Raw genomic sequence first — 18,810 nt, 5'->3', positions numbered from 1 at the left:
TTAATGCCCCCAGGACCTTCCTTAATTTTTCTATGGCAAAATTTGCAATGCATTTGACTATCAACCATTTCAACATATGCCCAAGCAGCATCTCTCACTCTAGGTGCCATTTTTTGACTTGGAAATGAAAGCAAAAAATCTGAAAATGAAAACAAAAAAAATAGCATTGCTTCAATGTTCATTTCTTTCACAAAAAAACACTCTTTTCAATTTCCAGATTTGCACATAAAAATTAATAAGCAAAACCATATTTTTACAAGTGAAAAAAATACCCCCATGCACAAACTACCTCTTCAAGGTTGCTCCAAGAAACCAACTCCTCAATGCTGCTCCAAATGGCTGCCCAAGAAGCTCCTCACTTCTGCTATAATGCTTGCCCAAGACTCTTCACTACTGCTCCAAAAACAAACTCCACAACTCCTCCCAAACTCTCACTCAAATGCATGAGATGGCTATGAGGAATTGAGGGGGGTTGGTTGGGTTTTGTAGGGTTTAGGAGAGGGGAATGGACCCCAAATACACTATACGCAAATTAGAACCCTGTTTGGAGTCCCCCAAAAGCAAAAACTTAAAAAAAAATCATTGTTTTTTTGGTTCATGGGCCGCTGTCATCCAACCCGGCCGAGTAGGCTCGGACTCGGCCGAGCCGACCGGGTTATTACCGATCGGCCGAGTTGTTAGACAACTCGGCCGTCTCAGTAATAACCCGACCGGCTGAACCAATTCACAGGCCAAGTCGACCCGGTGAGGCCTTGACTCAGACCAACTTGGCCGAGTCGGTTTCGAAACAGCGGAATCTTAAAACGCTGGAAGAACTGGCATAGCGTATGGCAACATTAGCCATATTTCATTGCAAATTGATGGCCCATCATGTACATAAAAACATGACTTTGATACCAATGTATCAAATAGTTCTTGTTTGTATTTGAAGCATAGTATTCAAAACCAATTGGGTCAAACTGTTAACCGATAAAATTGCCAGTTCATTAGGCTCGGGGGTCAACCCAGCCAATGAACCTAGTTCGGGCCTAGGCAAACCCTTGTTTGGTACCAAACCGGTCGGTTTGTTGAAAATTGGCAACTGAGGGAGCAATTTCCTCATTAGAGAAGCCCAACATCCCCTAAGGAGACCCCTCTTCTACTTGAGAAAAATCAAATTTGCACATAGATAAATATATTATATTGTTGGTCCAACTCAACATGAAAAAGTCAAGTTGGCCTAGAGAGAGAAATTGACTCTCCTCTAACCCATATAAATACAAGTTCGTTGACCTCATTTGGAGGCATCATCATCACATCACATCTTCTTCAATTGGTTCGTACACCTTTGAAAATTGCAGGGACAAGTTCACACGTGCAAAGGAGAGAGAAGAGCTTTTGTTTGACTACATTGACTTTTTGTTTTGCGCATACTTTGACCAACATTGACTTGGGCTGATTTGACTTTGTTTGACCAATTTTTTGATTTGTTTTGGGAGGCTGGATTTAGGGCGACTTTGACCAAAAAATTTTGGGCACTTTGACCAGCTTTGACAGCAGATTTGAGCTAAGGTTTGACCGTAGGTTGACTTTGAAGTTTGACCTATTTGCTAGCAAAATTTGTGCACTATTTTGACAGGGTTTGGCTGAGGAAGCAAGGCCGCAATCATTGATGGGTTGACCAAATTCTTTTGAGTTGTTTTGACCGTTGACTTTGACTAGTTAAGGTTGTTGACTATTGTTGATTGTACTTTTACAGGGCCGAAAATTGCAGACTAGTAATTTGACCAAATTTGACTTTATCTCTCATCTTTGTTTGATTTTGGATTGGTCAAGGCATTGACTTTGACTTGTTGATTGATGTACTATTTCTTGAACATTGATTAACCAATAGAAGAAGAATCTGGTTGAGTTTTCCCCCTTGTGGGGTTTTTCCCTGGTCTTTGACCTAAATCTTTGTGTCTCATTTATCTTGGTTGTCTTCTATTGTGCATATTGTTAGAGAGGATATTAAAATAATTAATATTTTTAATGGGTTCCTAAGTCTAAACTTAGGAAAATAAAAATATTAATGGGTATTAATATAAAATTGGGTCAGAATTTTCTAAAAGACATGGATCAAGCCAAATCTAATCTTAGTCGTTGATTAAAGATTTAATCTCAACCATTGAAAACTCAACAAAAAAAGTATAAGAGGAGGCTTGAGGGTCAATTGGAGATACACCAAGATTGATTAGTCAGTTTGATTTTTTGGAGCGAGGGGCAGTGAGTATGTAGCAGATAGGCAGAGATAGTGTCGAAGGACCAGCGCATAGACTAAGGAGGCTACGCAGAACCAATAGGAAGTTCTATTTGATACAGAGGGCTAGAGTGACTGCGCAGAGGCTAGCAGGGCCTGCGTGGGTGACGTAGAAGGCCAAAGAGCTAGCGCAACACAACAAAAGGCAGATGCAGGGGGTTCAAGAGTGACGCAGAGGCCAAGAGAGCTGACCCAGAGCCTCAGGGAAGCATTGGAGAGATTTTCGTGGAGCAAACTTGTTGAATATCTGCTTCCGAAGAGAGGTATTACTACCAGATAGATATCTCTGTTGGGTGAGCCAGTTTGGCACCCTAGTTGTACTCAAGAAAGCTGCTTAATAATAAAACCCTCAAAACTGCTGCATCAGTTTTCCCAAGTTGGGTTTTTTTTTTCTGGGGACGATTGTCCAAAAATAACGATGTCCCTTGTGTGTTTGTCTGTTATCTTCAGTTATTGATATGTAGATGGTTGAGACTGCATTCGTGTTTATTTTCAGTATTTATATGGTTAAATAACTTGTTGAGTAATAAACAAGTAGGAGAAGCAAACCAGATAATGCAGGAAGAATTTCTAACATGTTAGACTTAGAAATTTCAACATGGTAACAGAGCGTTGTAGATCAAAGGAGAGCTGAAGACACCAACTAAATCAAAGAATTTAAAGCAGAAACAGATGTCCCGAGAGACAGAAGTTGCTCCTATGCAGAAAGCAGCAGAGAAGGAGTGATCCAAAGGGCCTGCGTCATCATTTCGAGCCAGAGAGAGGGCCGGTGCAGAGGCAGAGGAAGGCAAAAGAGGCTCATGAGGAGCCATATCATCCTACTCAGTCAAGCAGGCTTGACGCAGTTGGGCAGAGGAGCGATTCAGCCTTGTCGAGATTGCACATAGCTAAGAGGCTTAGGTTCTTTAGTTGTTGAGGCCTGGGAAGTTGTGGGCAGATTGTGGATTGGGAAGCGGGTGGGGCGCTGTTGCTGTCAAAACAGAATAGTACCTAACAGGACATAACAAAGGTAGACGGAATCACTACCTTGAGGGATTTCTAGCTAAGAAATCCAGATCCGAGTTTTGCAATTGCAAAGAGGATCGAAGAGGAGCAGTTTGACAGTTGGCAGGAGGATTTCCAAGAGGGAAATCGAGACTCAGAGGGAGTCTAGGAGAGAACTTCCAGGAGGGAAGTCAAGACTCAGAGGGAATCCAGTAGAAGAGCGGAGATGGCAATGAATGGACTGAGGGATCAAGACAGGTTGGAGAGGGCGTCCAACTTTGTCATCTGGAAGGCCACGATCCTGTCTGTTCTAGATAGACATTGCATCAAGGGCTTCGCCTTGAGAACCGTGGCTATCTCAATCGACCCAGCTGATAATGAAAGGTATGAGGATGCAATGGCGAAGGCAAAGTGCATAATCCTTGATGGGGTCAAGGATCATGTGATACTGCATATTGCCGAGAAGAACACGGCAAAGGAGATGTGGGATACCTTGACGACATTGTATCAGGGCACTTCCGTGCAAAGGAAGATGTTGTTGGAGAATCAGTTGTTGACGTATTAGATGCATAAGGGGGAGCAAATAGATCTATACCTAAGCAGGTTGCAATAGATTCAGGACCAACTTACTTCCATATGGGCCACACTGGATCAGGAGTTCATGGTGAGGATCACCCTGAATGCAGTCTCCAAGGATTGGGAGACATTTGTCCAAAGCATTTTGGGCAGAGTTGATCTGCTAGGATGGGAAGAGATGTGGGCAGCGCTTCGCCAAGAAGAGATCAAATGGTTGACCAAGGCGGGAAGTAGCAGTAAAGGAGGTCGAATCAAGAAAAAGGGGGAGGAGGATGCGGCTCTGGCATCTGCAGGGCAGCAGGGGAAGAGGAAGAAGAAGGATATCTCCAAGATAAAGTGCTTCCATTGTGGGGAGCTAGGTCATTATGCAACCCAGTGTCCTAGGAAGAAGAATAAGGGAGAGGCTTTTGACTCCAAGGCAGCTCCAGCTAAGGCGGAGAAAGAAGTCGAGACGAATGACGAGTGTGGCATGAGTGCTCAAGCACCTCTAGAGAAGAGGTGGGGAGACATCGAGTTGTAGTCAGGAGGACTACAGAAGATGAGGGGCAGGATCCTTGAGGTAACCAAACTCTTGGATCTTATCCGGCTACGGGAGCCCCAAATGACAGTAGCAGGATGACAGATGTCGATAGAAGCAAGATGCGGATGGAGCGATAAGGCAGTGCTAGAGTGCCAGGATCTGTAACAACGCAGTGGAGGTTACAGCAGTGCGAGAGGCACAGAGATGGTTGCAGCAGTGCAGAAAGGCACAAAGGTGGTAGCAGCAGTGCGAGACGCACAGAGGGGTTGCAGCAACACATAGGCAACAAAGGGAGCACGGGATAGAAGCAGAGGTAGCCTCAACATCAGAGGCCTTCTAGCCTGACAAGGATGTCAGTAGTTGGGTAGATCAGTTACTTCTCAGTAACTGAGTTGCAGTGCAGTGATTAGCAGTGGTAGTGCTATGGGCAGCACGATGTAGCATGATGAGAGAGAACTACAATGCAGATGCAGTGTTGGGAGGAAGAACCAACAACAACATGGATGCAAAGGGAGCTGCAGTACAAATGTAGCAGTGGCAGATCCATGGGCAACAGTGCAGAAGATGTTGGGCAGCAGGCCAAGCATCAACACAGGTACCGGTGTCGAATGATGAAGGTGATGTTCAGTGGTGGAGCATTACTAGAGAACATTCCTCGCTAAGAGGGAGTGTTGATTTGGGGTAGCATCGAATGTGCTCTAGCCATGAAAATTGGTGGAGAGCCTAAAGCACATGAGATCTCCAAGACCCAGAAATGGTTTGGGGAAATTCCACCCGGTTAGAGAGATATTAAAATAATTAATATTTTTAATGGGTTTCTAAGTCTAAACTTAGGAAAATAAAATATTAATGGGTATTAATATAAAACTGGGTGAGAATGTTCTAAAAGACATGGATCAAGCCAAATCTAATCTTAGCCGTTGATTAGAGATTTAATCTCAGCCATTGAAGACTCAACAGAAAAAAGTATAAGAGGAGGCTTGAGGGTCAGTTGGAGATACACCAAGATTGATCAGTCAGTTAGATTTTCTGGAGCAGGGTTTGCTGAGAAAATTTAAACAAGTGATTAGAGTTGTAGCGAGGGGCAGTGAGTGCATAGAAGAGAGGCAGAGATAGTGCCAAAGGACCAACGCTGAGACTGAGGAGGCTACACAGAGCCAACGAGAGCCACGTAAAGGGCCAGAGTGACTACGCAGAGGCTAGCAGGGCCCGCATGGGTGACGCAAAATGCCAAAGAGCCAGTGCAGCACAGCAGAAGGCAGGTACAGGGGGTTTCAGAGTGACGCAAAGGCCAAGAGGGCTGACGCAGAGCCTCAGAGAAGCGTTGGAGAGATTTTCGTGGAGCAGACTTGCTGAATATTTGCTTTCGAAGAGAGGTATTACTGCCAGATAGATATCTCTGTTGGGTGAGCCAGTTTGGCACCCTAGTTGTACTCAAGAAAGCTGCTTAATAATAAAACCCTCAGAACTGCTGCACTGGTTTTCCCAAGTTGGGTTTTTTTCCGGGGTCAATTGTCCAAAAATTATAGTGTCCATTGTGTGTTTGTCTGTTATTTCAATTGTTGATTTGTAGATGGTTGAGACTGCATTCGTGTTTATTTTCAGTATTTATATGGTTAAATAACTTGTTGAGTGATAACAAGTAGGAGATATAAACCAGATAATGCAGGAAGAATTTATAACGTGTTAGACTTAGAAATTTCAACAAAAAGTGGATGGCACAATAGTAAATATATTCGGCCCATTCAATAACAAACAACTCGACCTTATCTTGATGGTGTATTTGACCCTGGGGATTGAGGCTGAGATCACCGTTTCAAATCCAGCTCTTGACTCCTCGATCTCCTAGAGAAACCATGAACCGACACTTCAAAATTATTTTCGCCTCATGAAATTCTTCGATGACACTTGGAATCCTCACAATATGAATTGTGGCCTGAAGGTGGAATGAACGAACTCTAAATTAGCTATAAGCTTTGGTCTGACACTTCAAAATTATTTTTGCCTCATGAAATTATTTGACGACACTTGGAATCCTCACAATATGAATTGTGACCTGAAGGTGGAATGAACAAACCAAGTTTACTTGGAAGCGGGAGCGGGAGCGACATTTTCAGAAGCTCCGGTTTGGGAGCGATTAGGGGAGCGATTTTTTATATAATATATATATTTTTATATTTTGATGCATATATGTCAACAAAAGCATGTAGAATGATGAATTAGATATAAAAAACATAGATTGAACCATATAACAACAATCATCTAGAAGTTATAATCTTCATCAACCATGTCCACAAGTTAGTAACATAGTAGCATACAACATATTGAGTCTCATGATTCATCAATCTTAAAGTTTCAAGCTTTCAAAATTCAATATATAACATTTATCATCATTGATCACCAAAGTTGTACTTGTAAGCTAAGTGTAACCATTACAACAAATAATATCTAACATGAAATGAAATGTTATTGAATGAAATGAAATGAAACAACTTTCAACTTTCACGAAGCATCATATTCATAATTCATTACTAATGAGTTATAACTGCCAACTTCAAACTTCAAACTTAAATTGTCATATATTGTTTACAAAATATATCATAATAAATATGAAAGAGTCAATAGTTATAAAAACTACATAAACCAATGTGGAAAAAGTCGAAGTCAGGATTAATTCGGCAAGGGTCCAAAAGTTGAAAAACTCGTTAAAGTCGGGAGTTTTTTGAAAAAGTCGGCAAAATTAAAAAAACACAAAATTATTCATTTTTTTTCTTTTATTTTTTATTTTTTAACATCTAGAGTCGAAGTCATAGTTTAGAGGTGTTTTCAGTGTTTTACTACAATGTCATACTTTACATGTGAATTTGATCACTAAAAGCATGTTACACTCTTGCAGTCTGCATTCTAAGTGCATTTTATCACCAATGTTTTTCAACATTATCCACAAAAAATATGATCATAACAGTGTTGATTCTTGGGAATGTTCTTCAGCTATTTACACTTCCTTGCTTGCTAGTCTGGATACTCCTTTTCCTCTTGCTCTTATGTCTCACAATAATGCTCTTCGAGGTAGGTATGCACTTCTTTTTCATAGTTTTCTCAGTTTCTTATAGCAGCCTTCTGACAACTTAGCCTCTGGCTAATGTCTCTTCTTTGTATTTTTTTGCACATCTCATATAGATCCCTATTGTTTTGCAGACATAACATCTAGCAAGAGCAAACCAATAATAGCCATATATGTTTCAACAGAATATAGCAACTAAGCAATTAATTTTCTCAATAACAACAACCAACTATAATGCTCAAAATTAAGATTCAACAACAAAACAAATTGCGAAGCACAATGTTATCATCAAATTTCTAGGGCTATGTTTGAAAGATTCCACTCTCTGCCTTAAGATTAAATAGCAAAAAATTATATCATTTTCGCCTTTGCGGCCTCTTTATCTGCGGCTTGGGAGGGAGGCCGACTTTTTGGGTCGACTCCCGATTAAATCGCTGGAGTATAACAATTAAATCACGATTTTTTCCTTTTTGAAAAAGTCGCCAAAAAGTCGGGGGATTAATCGTTTAGTTTAAAAAATCGCATTTTTAGGATTAAATTGCGATTTTTTGCAGATTTTTTCCACACTGACAGAAACTAGAAAAGATAAGTAAATCTATTATCTATTGCTAATGCTTGGGCCTCTTGCCGCCACGAGAAATGTCTAATTTTTTAGTCTTTTTGGAAAATCAAGATCTTTCTCATTAATATCACCCTCTAAGCATTAATATCCAGAGGTATCTTTGTCATTACCTCTAGATCTATATAGGGATCTTTGTCATTAATATCACCCTCTAAGCATTAACATAAGATAGAAAAAACATAGCATGTCAAGTCAAGATTTTGTTTGAGTGATGCGTATAGTTTTAGGAGGGTCATGATAGAGGAATTCAACAACCAATGTCACTAACATCAAGGTACATAGAGGGATTGGTGCTCTTGATTAAATATGAGTTCCATACCCCAAGACATGACGAAATCCAATCGAAACATTGCAATCCCTCCAATCCTGAAATCCTGAAAAACTAATAAGTCTGTTGGGATTTGAATGAGATCTTAAATTCCACTTTCTCCATATGAAATCCAATGAGGTCGGAACTGCTCTCAAACATCCTCAGTCATTTCATGGAAATGTTAAAAATTAAAGAACTTAACATTACCATGAATCACATATCAATACTAGGGCCATATGCTTGATCATTAGGCTGCCCCACTCAAAAATTATTTGTTTATTTGAAAAAAATTGCATTTGGAATGTTACTGCAAAAAAAAAATTTGCAAAAAAAGACTAAACGCTCCCAAAAAACTAGGGAGTGTTTTTTTGCAGAGAGTGCACTCCCGACTAGCTCCCGAATAGCTCCCAACTGAAGCGCGAATTCGAAGCGGGGACGTGAGGGGAGGGGGGGCTCCCCCACAACCCTAGAACGAACTCCAGATTAGCTGTAAGCTTCGATCTGGAAGAAGAAATACAGTATATGCTATGTATTTCCCTTTGATGCCACGATATGATATTGGAAAAAAATATATAATATATATTGTGTATTTCCCTTTGATGCCACAATATGATTTTTGGCCTTGTAAAGAAAGCTCTCGATCCTCTTAAATATTATACTTTCACAACAATTAAAATTTATGAAACTTGAGCTTTGAAAGAAAGCAATTAAAGCATGCCTCAATAAACTTTGATAACTCTTGTCCCAATTAAATGGAATTGAAAATAAAAGTATTTTGTCGAAAAATAGGGTATTGCTTTTGTAGAATATTTAGTGCCAAAGCCAATTTTGTTGAACATTCATTAAAATATGGCCATGCCTCTGACTAACATGGTCTGAAGACTTCTTCAGTGACTTCTGTAGGAACTTGATCTCTGGGTTCTTTAGCAAGATATATTTTCTGCAATAAAATGATGACTACGGCAAATAGGCGAATTTAACACTTTGTGGAATTACTACAAATAATTCTGAAACCCTCAAACCATAATAGTTGCAACTGAAAAAACTTGCAGGTTGAGCCAAGACCAAGGCTCTGATACCACTGTAATGTCCCTTTCGGGAATTTTGTGGTATTTTCCTAAGAATTTCTTTATCAAAATTTTATGCTGACATTTTCGCCAAAAACCCACGAAATTGCCTCAAATGCACAAGTAAATAGCAACCCAAAAATTATACAAGCATGGCAAATACATTGACAATTAGCAGAAGTAAACCCAGAAACTCAACTAACATCAGAAAATGCAGCATAAGAAATGACCCAGCTTCATTTATTATAATATAGCATGCAAAGTAGAACTCGAAATATGTGAGACAAAATAGGAGAGATGATAGCTGAGTGGACCTCCAAATATTTTGTTGATATGTTGATCCTGATCTCTCAAAACTCCACAATTGTTGGGACTCTCCCAACAACAGTTGCCACTGAATCAACTGAAAGACGATGAAGCACCAATTGAGGACCTGAATGATCCTCACTCCAATATCCCTGAAGCCCTATGAAACTCCTCAATGAAGTCTCCTCAAAGAGAGTTGGGTTTTCGTCCAACACTCCACAACATAACTGAGGGTTTCCGTCCTAGGGCTACCAATGAAGTAGAGAACCGGGTTCTCAACCTCTCATACAAGAAGAAATGTCAAATCCAAGATGTCCTCTAATGGCCTCCTCCTCCTCTCTTTATAGATCCGATGGACCCCTTTAGAACCTCCCATTTTATGATTATTTTAATCATTGAGCACTTTTCCCTTTTTTTATTTCAATTAAAATATTCTTTTTAATGTGGGAAAAGGGTAAATTGACCACCACGTCTCCTCAGGTCACTGAAAATCACTTCTAACCATTCCATCTTGTAGATCTTCTGTTCTAGTTCCAACGAGCTATTACACTAAGGTGTTCTGTCAAGTATTCCTCTTGGAATGCCACCTTAAGTGTAATTAACTGAGTTAGGCCCAATAATAACCCTGTTTTTCGAAAGTTGTTGGAATGCGACAAAATGAAAGACAAGTTGTGCAGATGATGGAATATTCCAAGCGAATGTCATCGGATCGCATAAAAACTCCTCAAAAGCCCCTAGGCCCACTAATGAAGTAAACCTGCACCTGTGACCTGTCTGCCTCCAACACTGAAAATCCATCCTAACCATGCCATGAGGAACACCAGAAAAAGGAACATTACAGTTTGAGGCTAGTAAGCTCTAGCCACAGGCCTTAAATGTCCATGAAGCCCTAGATGTAGGTCTTATTTGGCTCCTATAACCCTAACACAGCCCCAAAAGAGCCATTTACCCTAGACACAAGGCATTGGAGGCTTGAAAGATTCATTCAATTGATCATCTATGCTAATCTCTTTGTTTTGCAAGCGTAGCAATGATTTTTGAGGGTTTGATGTTGATTCTACATTAAAAACTTGCAATTATAATCTTTGATCCATCGAATTTGTGGACTAATCCCTTGTGTTGCAGGCCTAGTTTCACTTGGGAAGGGGTTTTGGTCTTTCATTTGGCTTGGGGTATCGTTTTTTTCATAAATCTTGCCATCTCAGCCTAGCCACAAGGCTAGAGGCCTCACTAGCCTAGGCCGCAAGCTAATCCTAAGGTCTGATCACTATTGTTTGTAGTCTAGGGCTAATTCATTGATGATTGCAGGTACAATGTGGAGGTTTGAAGGAGTTTTCACAGTGGTTTGAAGTCTATACAGTGATAACAACCTTTGAGGCCTTCAAGGCCTTATTTCTCTCCACCGTGGCCGATTGGTTGACTGTATATTCAGTGCAGATCTGAAGCACATTGATTGCTGATATAACAATAAGCCTAAAACACTCTAAAATCATCACATAATAATCATAATAATAATCTAAAGTGTTTGGCTCTTATTCCTTGCTATTTGAGAAACAGATCTTGGTTATTGAGTGACTGATCTCATAGTTACAGTTGACTGATCTTAATTTGCAGATATCTGATTACTTTGCATTTAGTTCAGGGCTAACTTCAGTGGTGATTGCAGGTGTAGCGTGCCCTTTTAAAAATTTGCAGAATTATTCGAGGCTTATGCATTGGCACACTAGCCTTTGAGGCTAGGCCGCAGTCCCTCAAGGCCTTATTCCTCTCCACTGTCACTCTTTTGCTGACTGTCATAAGACTCATAACACTTTAGATCTGAAGACACTCATTGAAAAACACATAATAATCAGTCCTAAAAACACTAAAGAAACATCACTTAATAATTCTAAGAATTACAACAAGTGTTTTGACTCTCCTTCTTGCATCTTTGAGAACTGATTCTATGTGACTATGTCATAACTGGTGACTGATTTCTCATTGACAGTAGCTACAGGTGACTCGTTTTTGTTGACAGAAGTGTCCCCGAGGTCTGGTGCATATTTGGCAAGTTAATCCTTAGCATGTGGACAGCAGATTGACAGTTAATAGGCATTGCTTAGCTTTTCTCTTATCAAAGATAACCTTTGGTCACTAATCATCTCTGCTAATTGCATGTCATTATTGCATTGCATAACTGCATTTCATTGTTGCATTGCATACATGCATGGTTAGAATCTAGTTGCATTTCATTGCATAATGTTGCATTACATGTTTAGAGGATAGTTGCATTTGAATCTCTTTGCATTTCATCATTCTTAGCAATCCCATCTAATTGGTTTATACTTGCGCTTGTAAATTCTTCTAGTTCTAACTGCTATAATTACATAAGTAAAAAAGAACTCTAATAAGCCCATATAAGTAATCAAACATCATTGCTATCATTGTTCTAATTGCTATAATTACGTAAGTAAAAGAGAACTCTAATAAGCACATATAAGCGAAGTCACCTGACACGGGAATTCGGGATTCGTAGGATACGGGGATTCGAGTGTCGGATTCGGACACGTTGACCCCCCGGAACAGGACACGTAGGATTCAATATATATATATATATTAAAAATTAGATATTTCTTACACAAATTCTCATTAATGATACATTGATTTCAAACATAGATCTTCATCTAGATGTTAGTTTTACTGTTTACAAAGTAAATTAGTAACATTATAGCATGCATAGTACATACAAAATTCAAATATCTGCATAAACCCTCACAAACCTCATAAACCCTCACAAACCCTCATAAACCTCATAAACCTTCCCTATAAACCTCATAAACCCTCACTTTTTTGGGATTCGAATCCCAAAATCAAGACATGATGTGTCCTAACGGGACACGACTGGGATTCGATGGTGTCCTATTAGGACACGTGGTGTCCCATTTTAGGATTCGAATTCCCATCAAATCGTGTAGGATTCATGGGATTCGGACACGTGGCCTGTTTTGGACGAATCCGGTTTCATAGCATATAAGTAATCAAACATCATTGCTATCATTGTTTCATTAAGTGTTTCTCTAATTGTAATTGGCATCTTGTAATCTTGGTTTGATAAGTGATATTTTAATATCTTGGTTACAAGTGGATTTATATGGTTCATGTTGAAGCACTTCTCGTAATTGTGATCTCACTTGCATTCTCATCCTCAAGATAGACTTGCATTATTAAAATTTACCTCCAAGCCTAAGCTTGGTTGATAGAAATTTAGGGCCACCTTCTCCACCCAATTTGTGATGCTTGACCCTTGCACCACAGTTAAAACAGGTGACCTTGTAGTTCTCTTGTGGGCAATCCCTTGTAGGAAGGGAGGCATCTGGGTCATTAGAACACTAGGGTAGGTATCGTTAATGAGGCCATAGCCTCCTTCCCCTGGACTTCTTTCTACAACTTTGTGTGAGACTTGCTTCAAAACAATTGAGTAGATGGCTTTCACCTAGATTAGCCATTTAACTAAAAATAACCAAGATCTTGCATTTCACATTAGACTAGATCCTTCATTTCCTCTAGGATAGGCTTTGCATCTCATCTTTGCAGCATTTGTTTATCTGGTAGCTTGATATATTAATCACTGTTGTGCAAGTATTTTCTTAATTTTAAGGCATTGCTCTCTCACTGATATAGCTTCCAAAATCTAATTAGTTGTACTCAATAATCTAACTTGCCACCTAATTATAACTAAAGTTACTAAGATATTCATCTATATCTCCTAGACTTGTTGATTCTCAACAAGTTCCTCATCCATTTTCCACCTTTAGGGACTACCCGCTTAGCCTGCTTAGGAGATGGCTTAAACAAAGTGAGTAGGGATCAAAGTGACAACCCCTACTCTAAGCATTGCGACTTGGGTGTACACTTCAAGCGACAACAAGTTGCAAGATTGAGGGCTACTTCCAACAAAAAGCTTTTGGCAGTAGTACACACCAGTTGGCCAATTGAGCAACTCGCACCAATTTTAGAGCTTCTTCATTACTTCGAACCGGACCAAACCATTTCAGGATTTTTGTGGGTTTTTGGAGAGCAGTCTATGACAGAAATTTCAGGGTGATCCGGGTTGTATTCAGATCAGAAATCACCATCCCAGCAGCCAGCCAGCAACAGTTTATTTACTGGGTCATCTACATCTGCCATTCTGAGATCTTCATCACATGGGCCAGCAGCATACTCTTAGGTTTTGTTCAGCTTGCTTAGCAAGACCAGGTTCCACTGTTCCTTTCCATTTTACGTACTCAGATTCATGATCTAATAAAATTACTCAGATGTTCTGTTGACTTCATTTGCGTGTTGAATTTGTCATTGTTGTTGCTTCATTTTAGTTGTTGTTCCAAGTTCATTGTTGATATCTACGATTAGTTTTTCCATTAGGAATATCACAAAGACAAAGCCACAACACCTTGATGCCATAGAATTGCTCCCTCAAAAAACCCTTGTTGCCACAATTAGATGAATGATGCCTTAGGAGTTATGCTAAACACAGTAAAGAGAAGGGATTGGCAAGGGTGGAATCTTCCACCACCACAACCAATCAAAGATAAGGGGTCTTAAAACCCTCCAAGAGCCTCAACTCAAAAATCCAAAAGATCCACAATCCATGACGAGTAAAATAATTCTCCTCTATCCTTTTCATAGATTCCCTTTGGTGTCTTCCCTCTAATTTTAATTTGAGGGGCTAACAAGTTTCCCTCCATTTTGCCCCAGATTTGGCTTTTATCACAAGTTTTCCTCCAATTACCCCAAATTATCGAATGTTAACCCACTAACATCAAATAATTGGTTTCCCCCTTTACAAATGGCCATAGCCTATGGGGTTGGATAGGCTAATTCGCCCTTCCTTGGATAATTTAATTAGAAGAGGACATTACAATGATGATTATTACAATGAAGGTCCCCGTTATAAAGACCTAGGCGTGGTGCCTTTTCACTAATGATGTCTCTTTTCGATAAGACACATCTGTCACTAACAAATTAACTAGCATTTATTATGTTTATAACACCGACGATTTGTAATTAAGATTGGGCTGCAAAAATTCTATATTACATATGTTGTTTGTATGGCCCATGCTAGGGAAGAAATGGCTTGAGCATATCTTTTGGCGATACCCGTCTGCCAAGAAATTTTGGGCATAGCTTCAAGCTCAATTTAACTATTTTTTTTTTATTTCCCCACTTTATTGGAAAGCTCCTCTCCTTGGGGACACTTGGATGATTAGGGGCAGCTTATATTCTCTATAGCACATAGTTTGGCTGTCCACTATTACTTTCTTTTGTAAATATTGGAGTAAGGCTACTTTTCATAAAGAACTTTCAGCAAGAATTGACTTTGCTTGTTAAAGCCAAATTTGAATTTTTCCATAAAGATGTTCACTTCCTTCCTATTGGAGCATACACTCATATGCTAACATTTCAGGTATTTTTAGGACAGGAACTTGTTGTAATTATGTTCTTAAATTGCTGTAACTCTGTTCCATAGTGTAGCTCTTTATTCCATGAAATATATGATGCATTTCTCACCAAAAAAGAACAAGGATCACTACAGGTAAAAATCACTATTTATACAACAGAAACATGAAAAGGAAGACAAAGCAGAAACAAACAATTGCACTCCTATGGAAAACAGCTAATAAGGATATGGAATCAGTGTCTATTTCATGGAAAGAAGGGGTTAAAGTATTCTGAATAAGTCCAAAAACCATTTGCTGATAAGATATATGCCAATTAAGTTGCGTCATTAAAAAGATGTGTAAACTAGTATTTACTGAGCCCAAGGATTGTTATCTTATCTTTTATATATACAGAAAGTTCTATACTGGAAAACAAAATGGTATCTAGTAGCCACAGCTAAAATTCTAAGTGGGCATCCTACTGATTACTAGAACAACACTAGCTGTGGGGCTCTACAATCTACCTCATCAATGAATCTGTATTTTGCAAGTGTTAATGACTGTGAAAAACAAATCATATTTCAATTGAATCTATCCCTGGAAACGTAAATATGAAATTAATACTAAACATACCTTTCACTACAAGCGATCCGTATGCAATTGCGGCACCAACATGGCCCTGCAAATGACACAATCCATTTCTCTCTCACCAGGAATGTGTGCAGTGAACAAGACATATCCTTCTATAAAGAAATCAAACTTGAAACAGAATTTAAAATGCTATAAGCATATATGCATCTTTGGTTGATCCTAAAACTGGATGAAATTACAACTATTCTTTTTTTGGGGAGGATGTTATTGAAAAACATAAAAAGAACAAAAATTAAGCTGAAAATTATTTCATCATCTTTCTGAGATAAGTATTGTCATGACTCATGTCAGTGAGACCAACATGCTAAATTCTGTTAGTCATTTGCTGCAATTGACAAGGGAGGTGCTTATTCATAGTTTCAAGGGACACACGATTTTCTTATAACTCACTTGTTTGTGTTAGTTCAGAAATGTGTATAAAGAATACGTAAAAATGACGAGTTAGTGTCAGTGAATTCAAAGGTATTAGTAAAATGGATGCCACTAGTAGTGCCATCTCAACATTGGTTCAATCAATAGGCCCACTGAAACCCATCTCTTTCTTTCCCCATTCCTTGACAGTCTGCTTCTGAATTGACTGGATAAGATCATGTTAAACACCAATTTGTGCTTTTACATGAAAAAGGTATCTTCAACAAAAGTCAAATGCAGGTTTGGATTGATCATTTGAGACCAAGTTAAATAATAACAACAGTTCCATCCATCCATGACAGACTTGATATATGAGGTCCACCAAATCACCATATACTCCCCAAGCCCTAGGTAAACAGACGAAACATTTTTGCAACTGTCATTGGAACATCCTCATCCTTAACAGCTTGAAAACTTTGTGACATTAAAATTCTACTTTATGGATCTATGATTCTAGTGCACTGTGACATAACCAAGTGGTTAGATAATCCAGTAGAAAACAAACATAATAGCTTTTGTCCATTCCAAGTTTAAGATGTATGTACTATGATCCACCAATGTACTGCAAGTCAGTGTTATCAAAACTTTACCAGAATTAGCTGAACTGGCTGGTTTGGCCATTTTCAGGGCCTAACTGGTTCGACTGGTGGCACAACACCTAAAGAGGCTGGTTCGGTATCGAACTGGATGGTTCCAGACAATGTGACTACGGACCCTCAGAATGCAGTAAAAAAATATATGAGTGCAGTAGCCTAATATTCAATCCTAGGACTCTACTAATGCTATGTAACTAATCATAAATTTAAATTCTTAAAGTTAAAAAAAATTCATCCCTTTACTTAAATTTTTAACATCACCATTAATTGTTTCAGGATGTTTGAGAGTGGTTCCAACTTCAATGGATTCATTGTTTCAGGATGTTTGAGAGTGGTTCCAACTTCAATGGATTCCTTATGGAGAAAGTGGAATTTTAGATTCAAAAAATCTAGCAGCATTAACAATTTTCAACATTTCAGGTTGGGGGGATTGCAACATTTCTGATGGATTTTGTCATGTATGAGGGTTTGGAACTAACATTAAATCAAGAGCACCAAGCCCTCTATGTACCTCAATGTTGGCGGCATTGATTGTTGATCTCATGACCCTAGTAAAAATGTACCCATCACTCAAAACAAAATATCGATTTGACATGTTGAGCTTTTTCTATCCTTTTTTAATGCTTAGAGGGTCATATTGGTGATGAGGAACCCATTATGGGCAATGATTTTAATGACATATATGTATTTGTTGTAGCATGATTTTTTGAGACTCTAAGGGTCATCTGTTGCCTCTTTGTTGATGTATTTTTGGTTCAGAAATGGATTGCACTCAATGATATTTTGGTTATATGCACCCTTACTATATAGATGAGAAACTGTGCATATTTGTGTATAATGGTTTGGATTCATATATATATATATATATATATATATATATCTTTTTTTTTTTTTTCTTTTCAAAATTTGTATACTTACGTATTTTATGGTCAACCGGTTTTTTTCCAGTTCTAGCCTGGTTCTTGCTTTTGGGTAGACCAGTTCAATGACTGGCCCAGTTTTGATAACATTGCTATGAGTAGAGATGATCTAAACAATTTTTGTTACAATAGGACTAGACTTAATAGAAATACTGATATTATGAAAACATATCAGGGCGGTCGATATAAAGCTATCGTACTCTATCTTCTAAAGCCGATCCTGACCATGGCACTACCTTGTGAACCAAACCCCACACTGACCCTAAGCATGGTAGCCTTCTTGCTCACTATCTATGCTCACCCTTCACCCCAACACCAATCTCAATGCCCCCAACCCAATATCACTTGGCTAGCCACAATTCAGTGGCGACCCTTGCAAATCCCACCTCGATGGTCCCACCTCCTCCACCCTCCCAAAGGTTTTGGTGAAAGCACTTTCCTCTAAAATAAGAGTGTTCGGTTTTGAGGTTAATTTGAAAGTGTTTACACCATGTTTGGGGGTGCTTCATGACATTTTTGGTACATGGTTTTTGCTTAACTCGTGGATTGTCTATGACAGATTTACACATTGGAGATGATTTACTTAGTGGTTGCTTGACCCTAGTGTTGAGAAATCAAGAGGGCTACAATGAAATGATTTCTCTTAGACTTGACAATTGCTTGTGATATTCTTTTAATTTTCCTTATTATTAGCTTCTTCTTCTCTTATTATTATGTTGTTCTTATTATCAAACAACTACCAAAACATGAAGATCAATAGTACACAAGGACACAAGATGTAGGCTGCTAACTAGGGCCAAAACCTCTCATAGAGAGGAAAACCCACAAAAATCTCTTCTCTTCTTATAGATTCACTTCAATGAAGACTTCCAAGACTAACCACCAAAAGACAAGCCAGCCACCCTTAACAACTTCTCTGTAAATTTGGTCCTGAGAGAACCTTAGTATCCTCCAACAATCTCGCACATGTGAGCTGTAGAGATACCAAAAACATAAAAATTAGATCTCTCCTTTTCTTCGTTGCCTCTATTAAAGAATTCACATCCATCTTCTTCCCTAGGATCAGACCTTATCTTTGCTTGGATCAG

General features: G+C 39.0%; 1 protein-coding gene across 4 annotated transcripts in view; it reads right to left on the bottom strand.

Moving 5' to 3' along the window:
• The window catches only part of LOC149224988 (binding protein), a 260,671-nt gene that overhangs the window by 36,992 nt on the left and 204,869 nt on the right, over nucleotides 1-18,810 (bottom strand). For all 4 annotated transcript variants that reach the window (XR_016249558.1, XM_089386386.1, XM_089386385.1 and 1 more), the window contains one exon: nucleotides 15,778-15,823. Coding sequence is in view for 3 of the 4 variants with exons in the window: in XM_089386386.1 (XP_089242512.1) it covers nucleotides 15,778-15,823 (46 nt within the window). In the remaining variant the exon portion in view is untranslated. The remainder of the gene's footprint in view (nucleotides 1-15,777; nucleotides 15,824-18,810) is intronic.

Source organism: Pinus tabuliformis, chromosome Q, assembly GCF_031772625.1.
Source record: "Pinus tabuliformis cultivar Carrire ecotype Pingquan chromosome Q, CPIR1, whole genome shotgun sequence".
Lineage (NCBI taxonomy): Eukaryota > Viridiplantae > Streptophyta > Pinopsida > Pinales > Pinaceae > Pinus > Pinus tabuliformis.
This window is presented reverse-complemented; position numbering and strand designations above follow the sequence as displayed.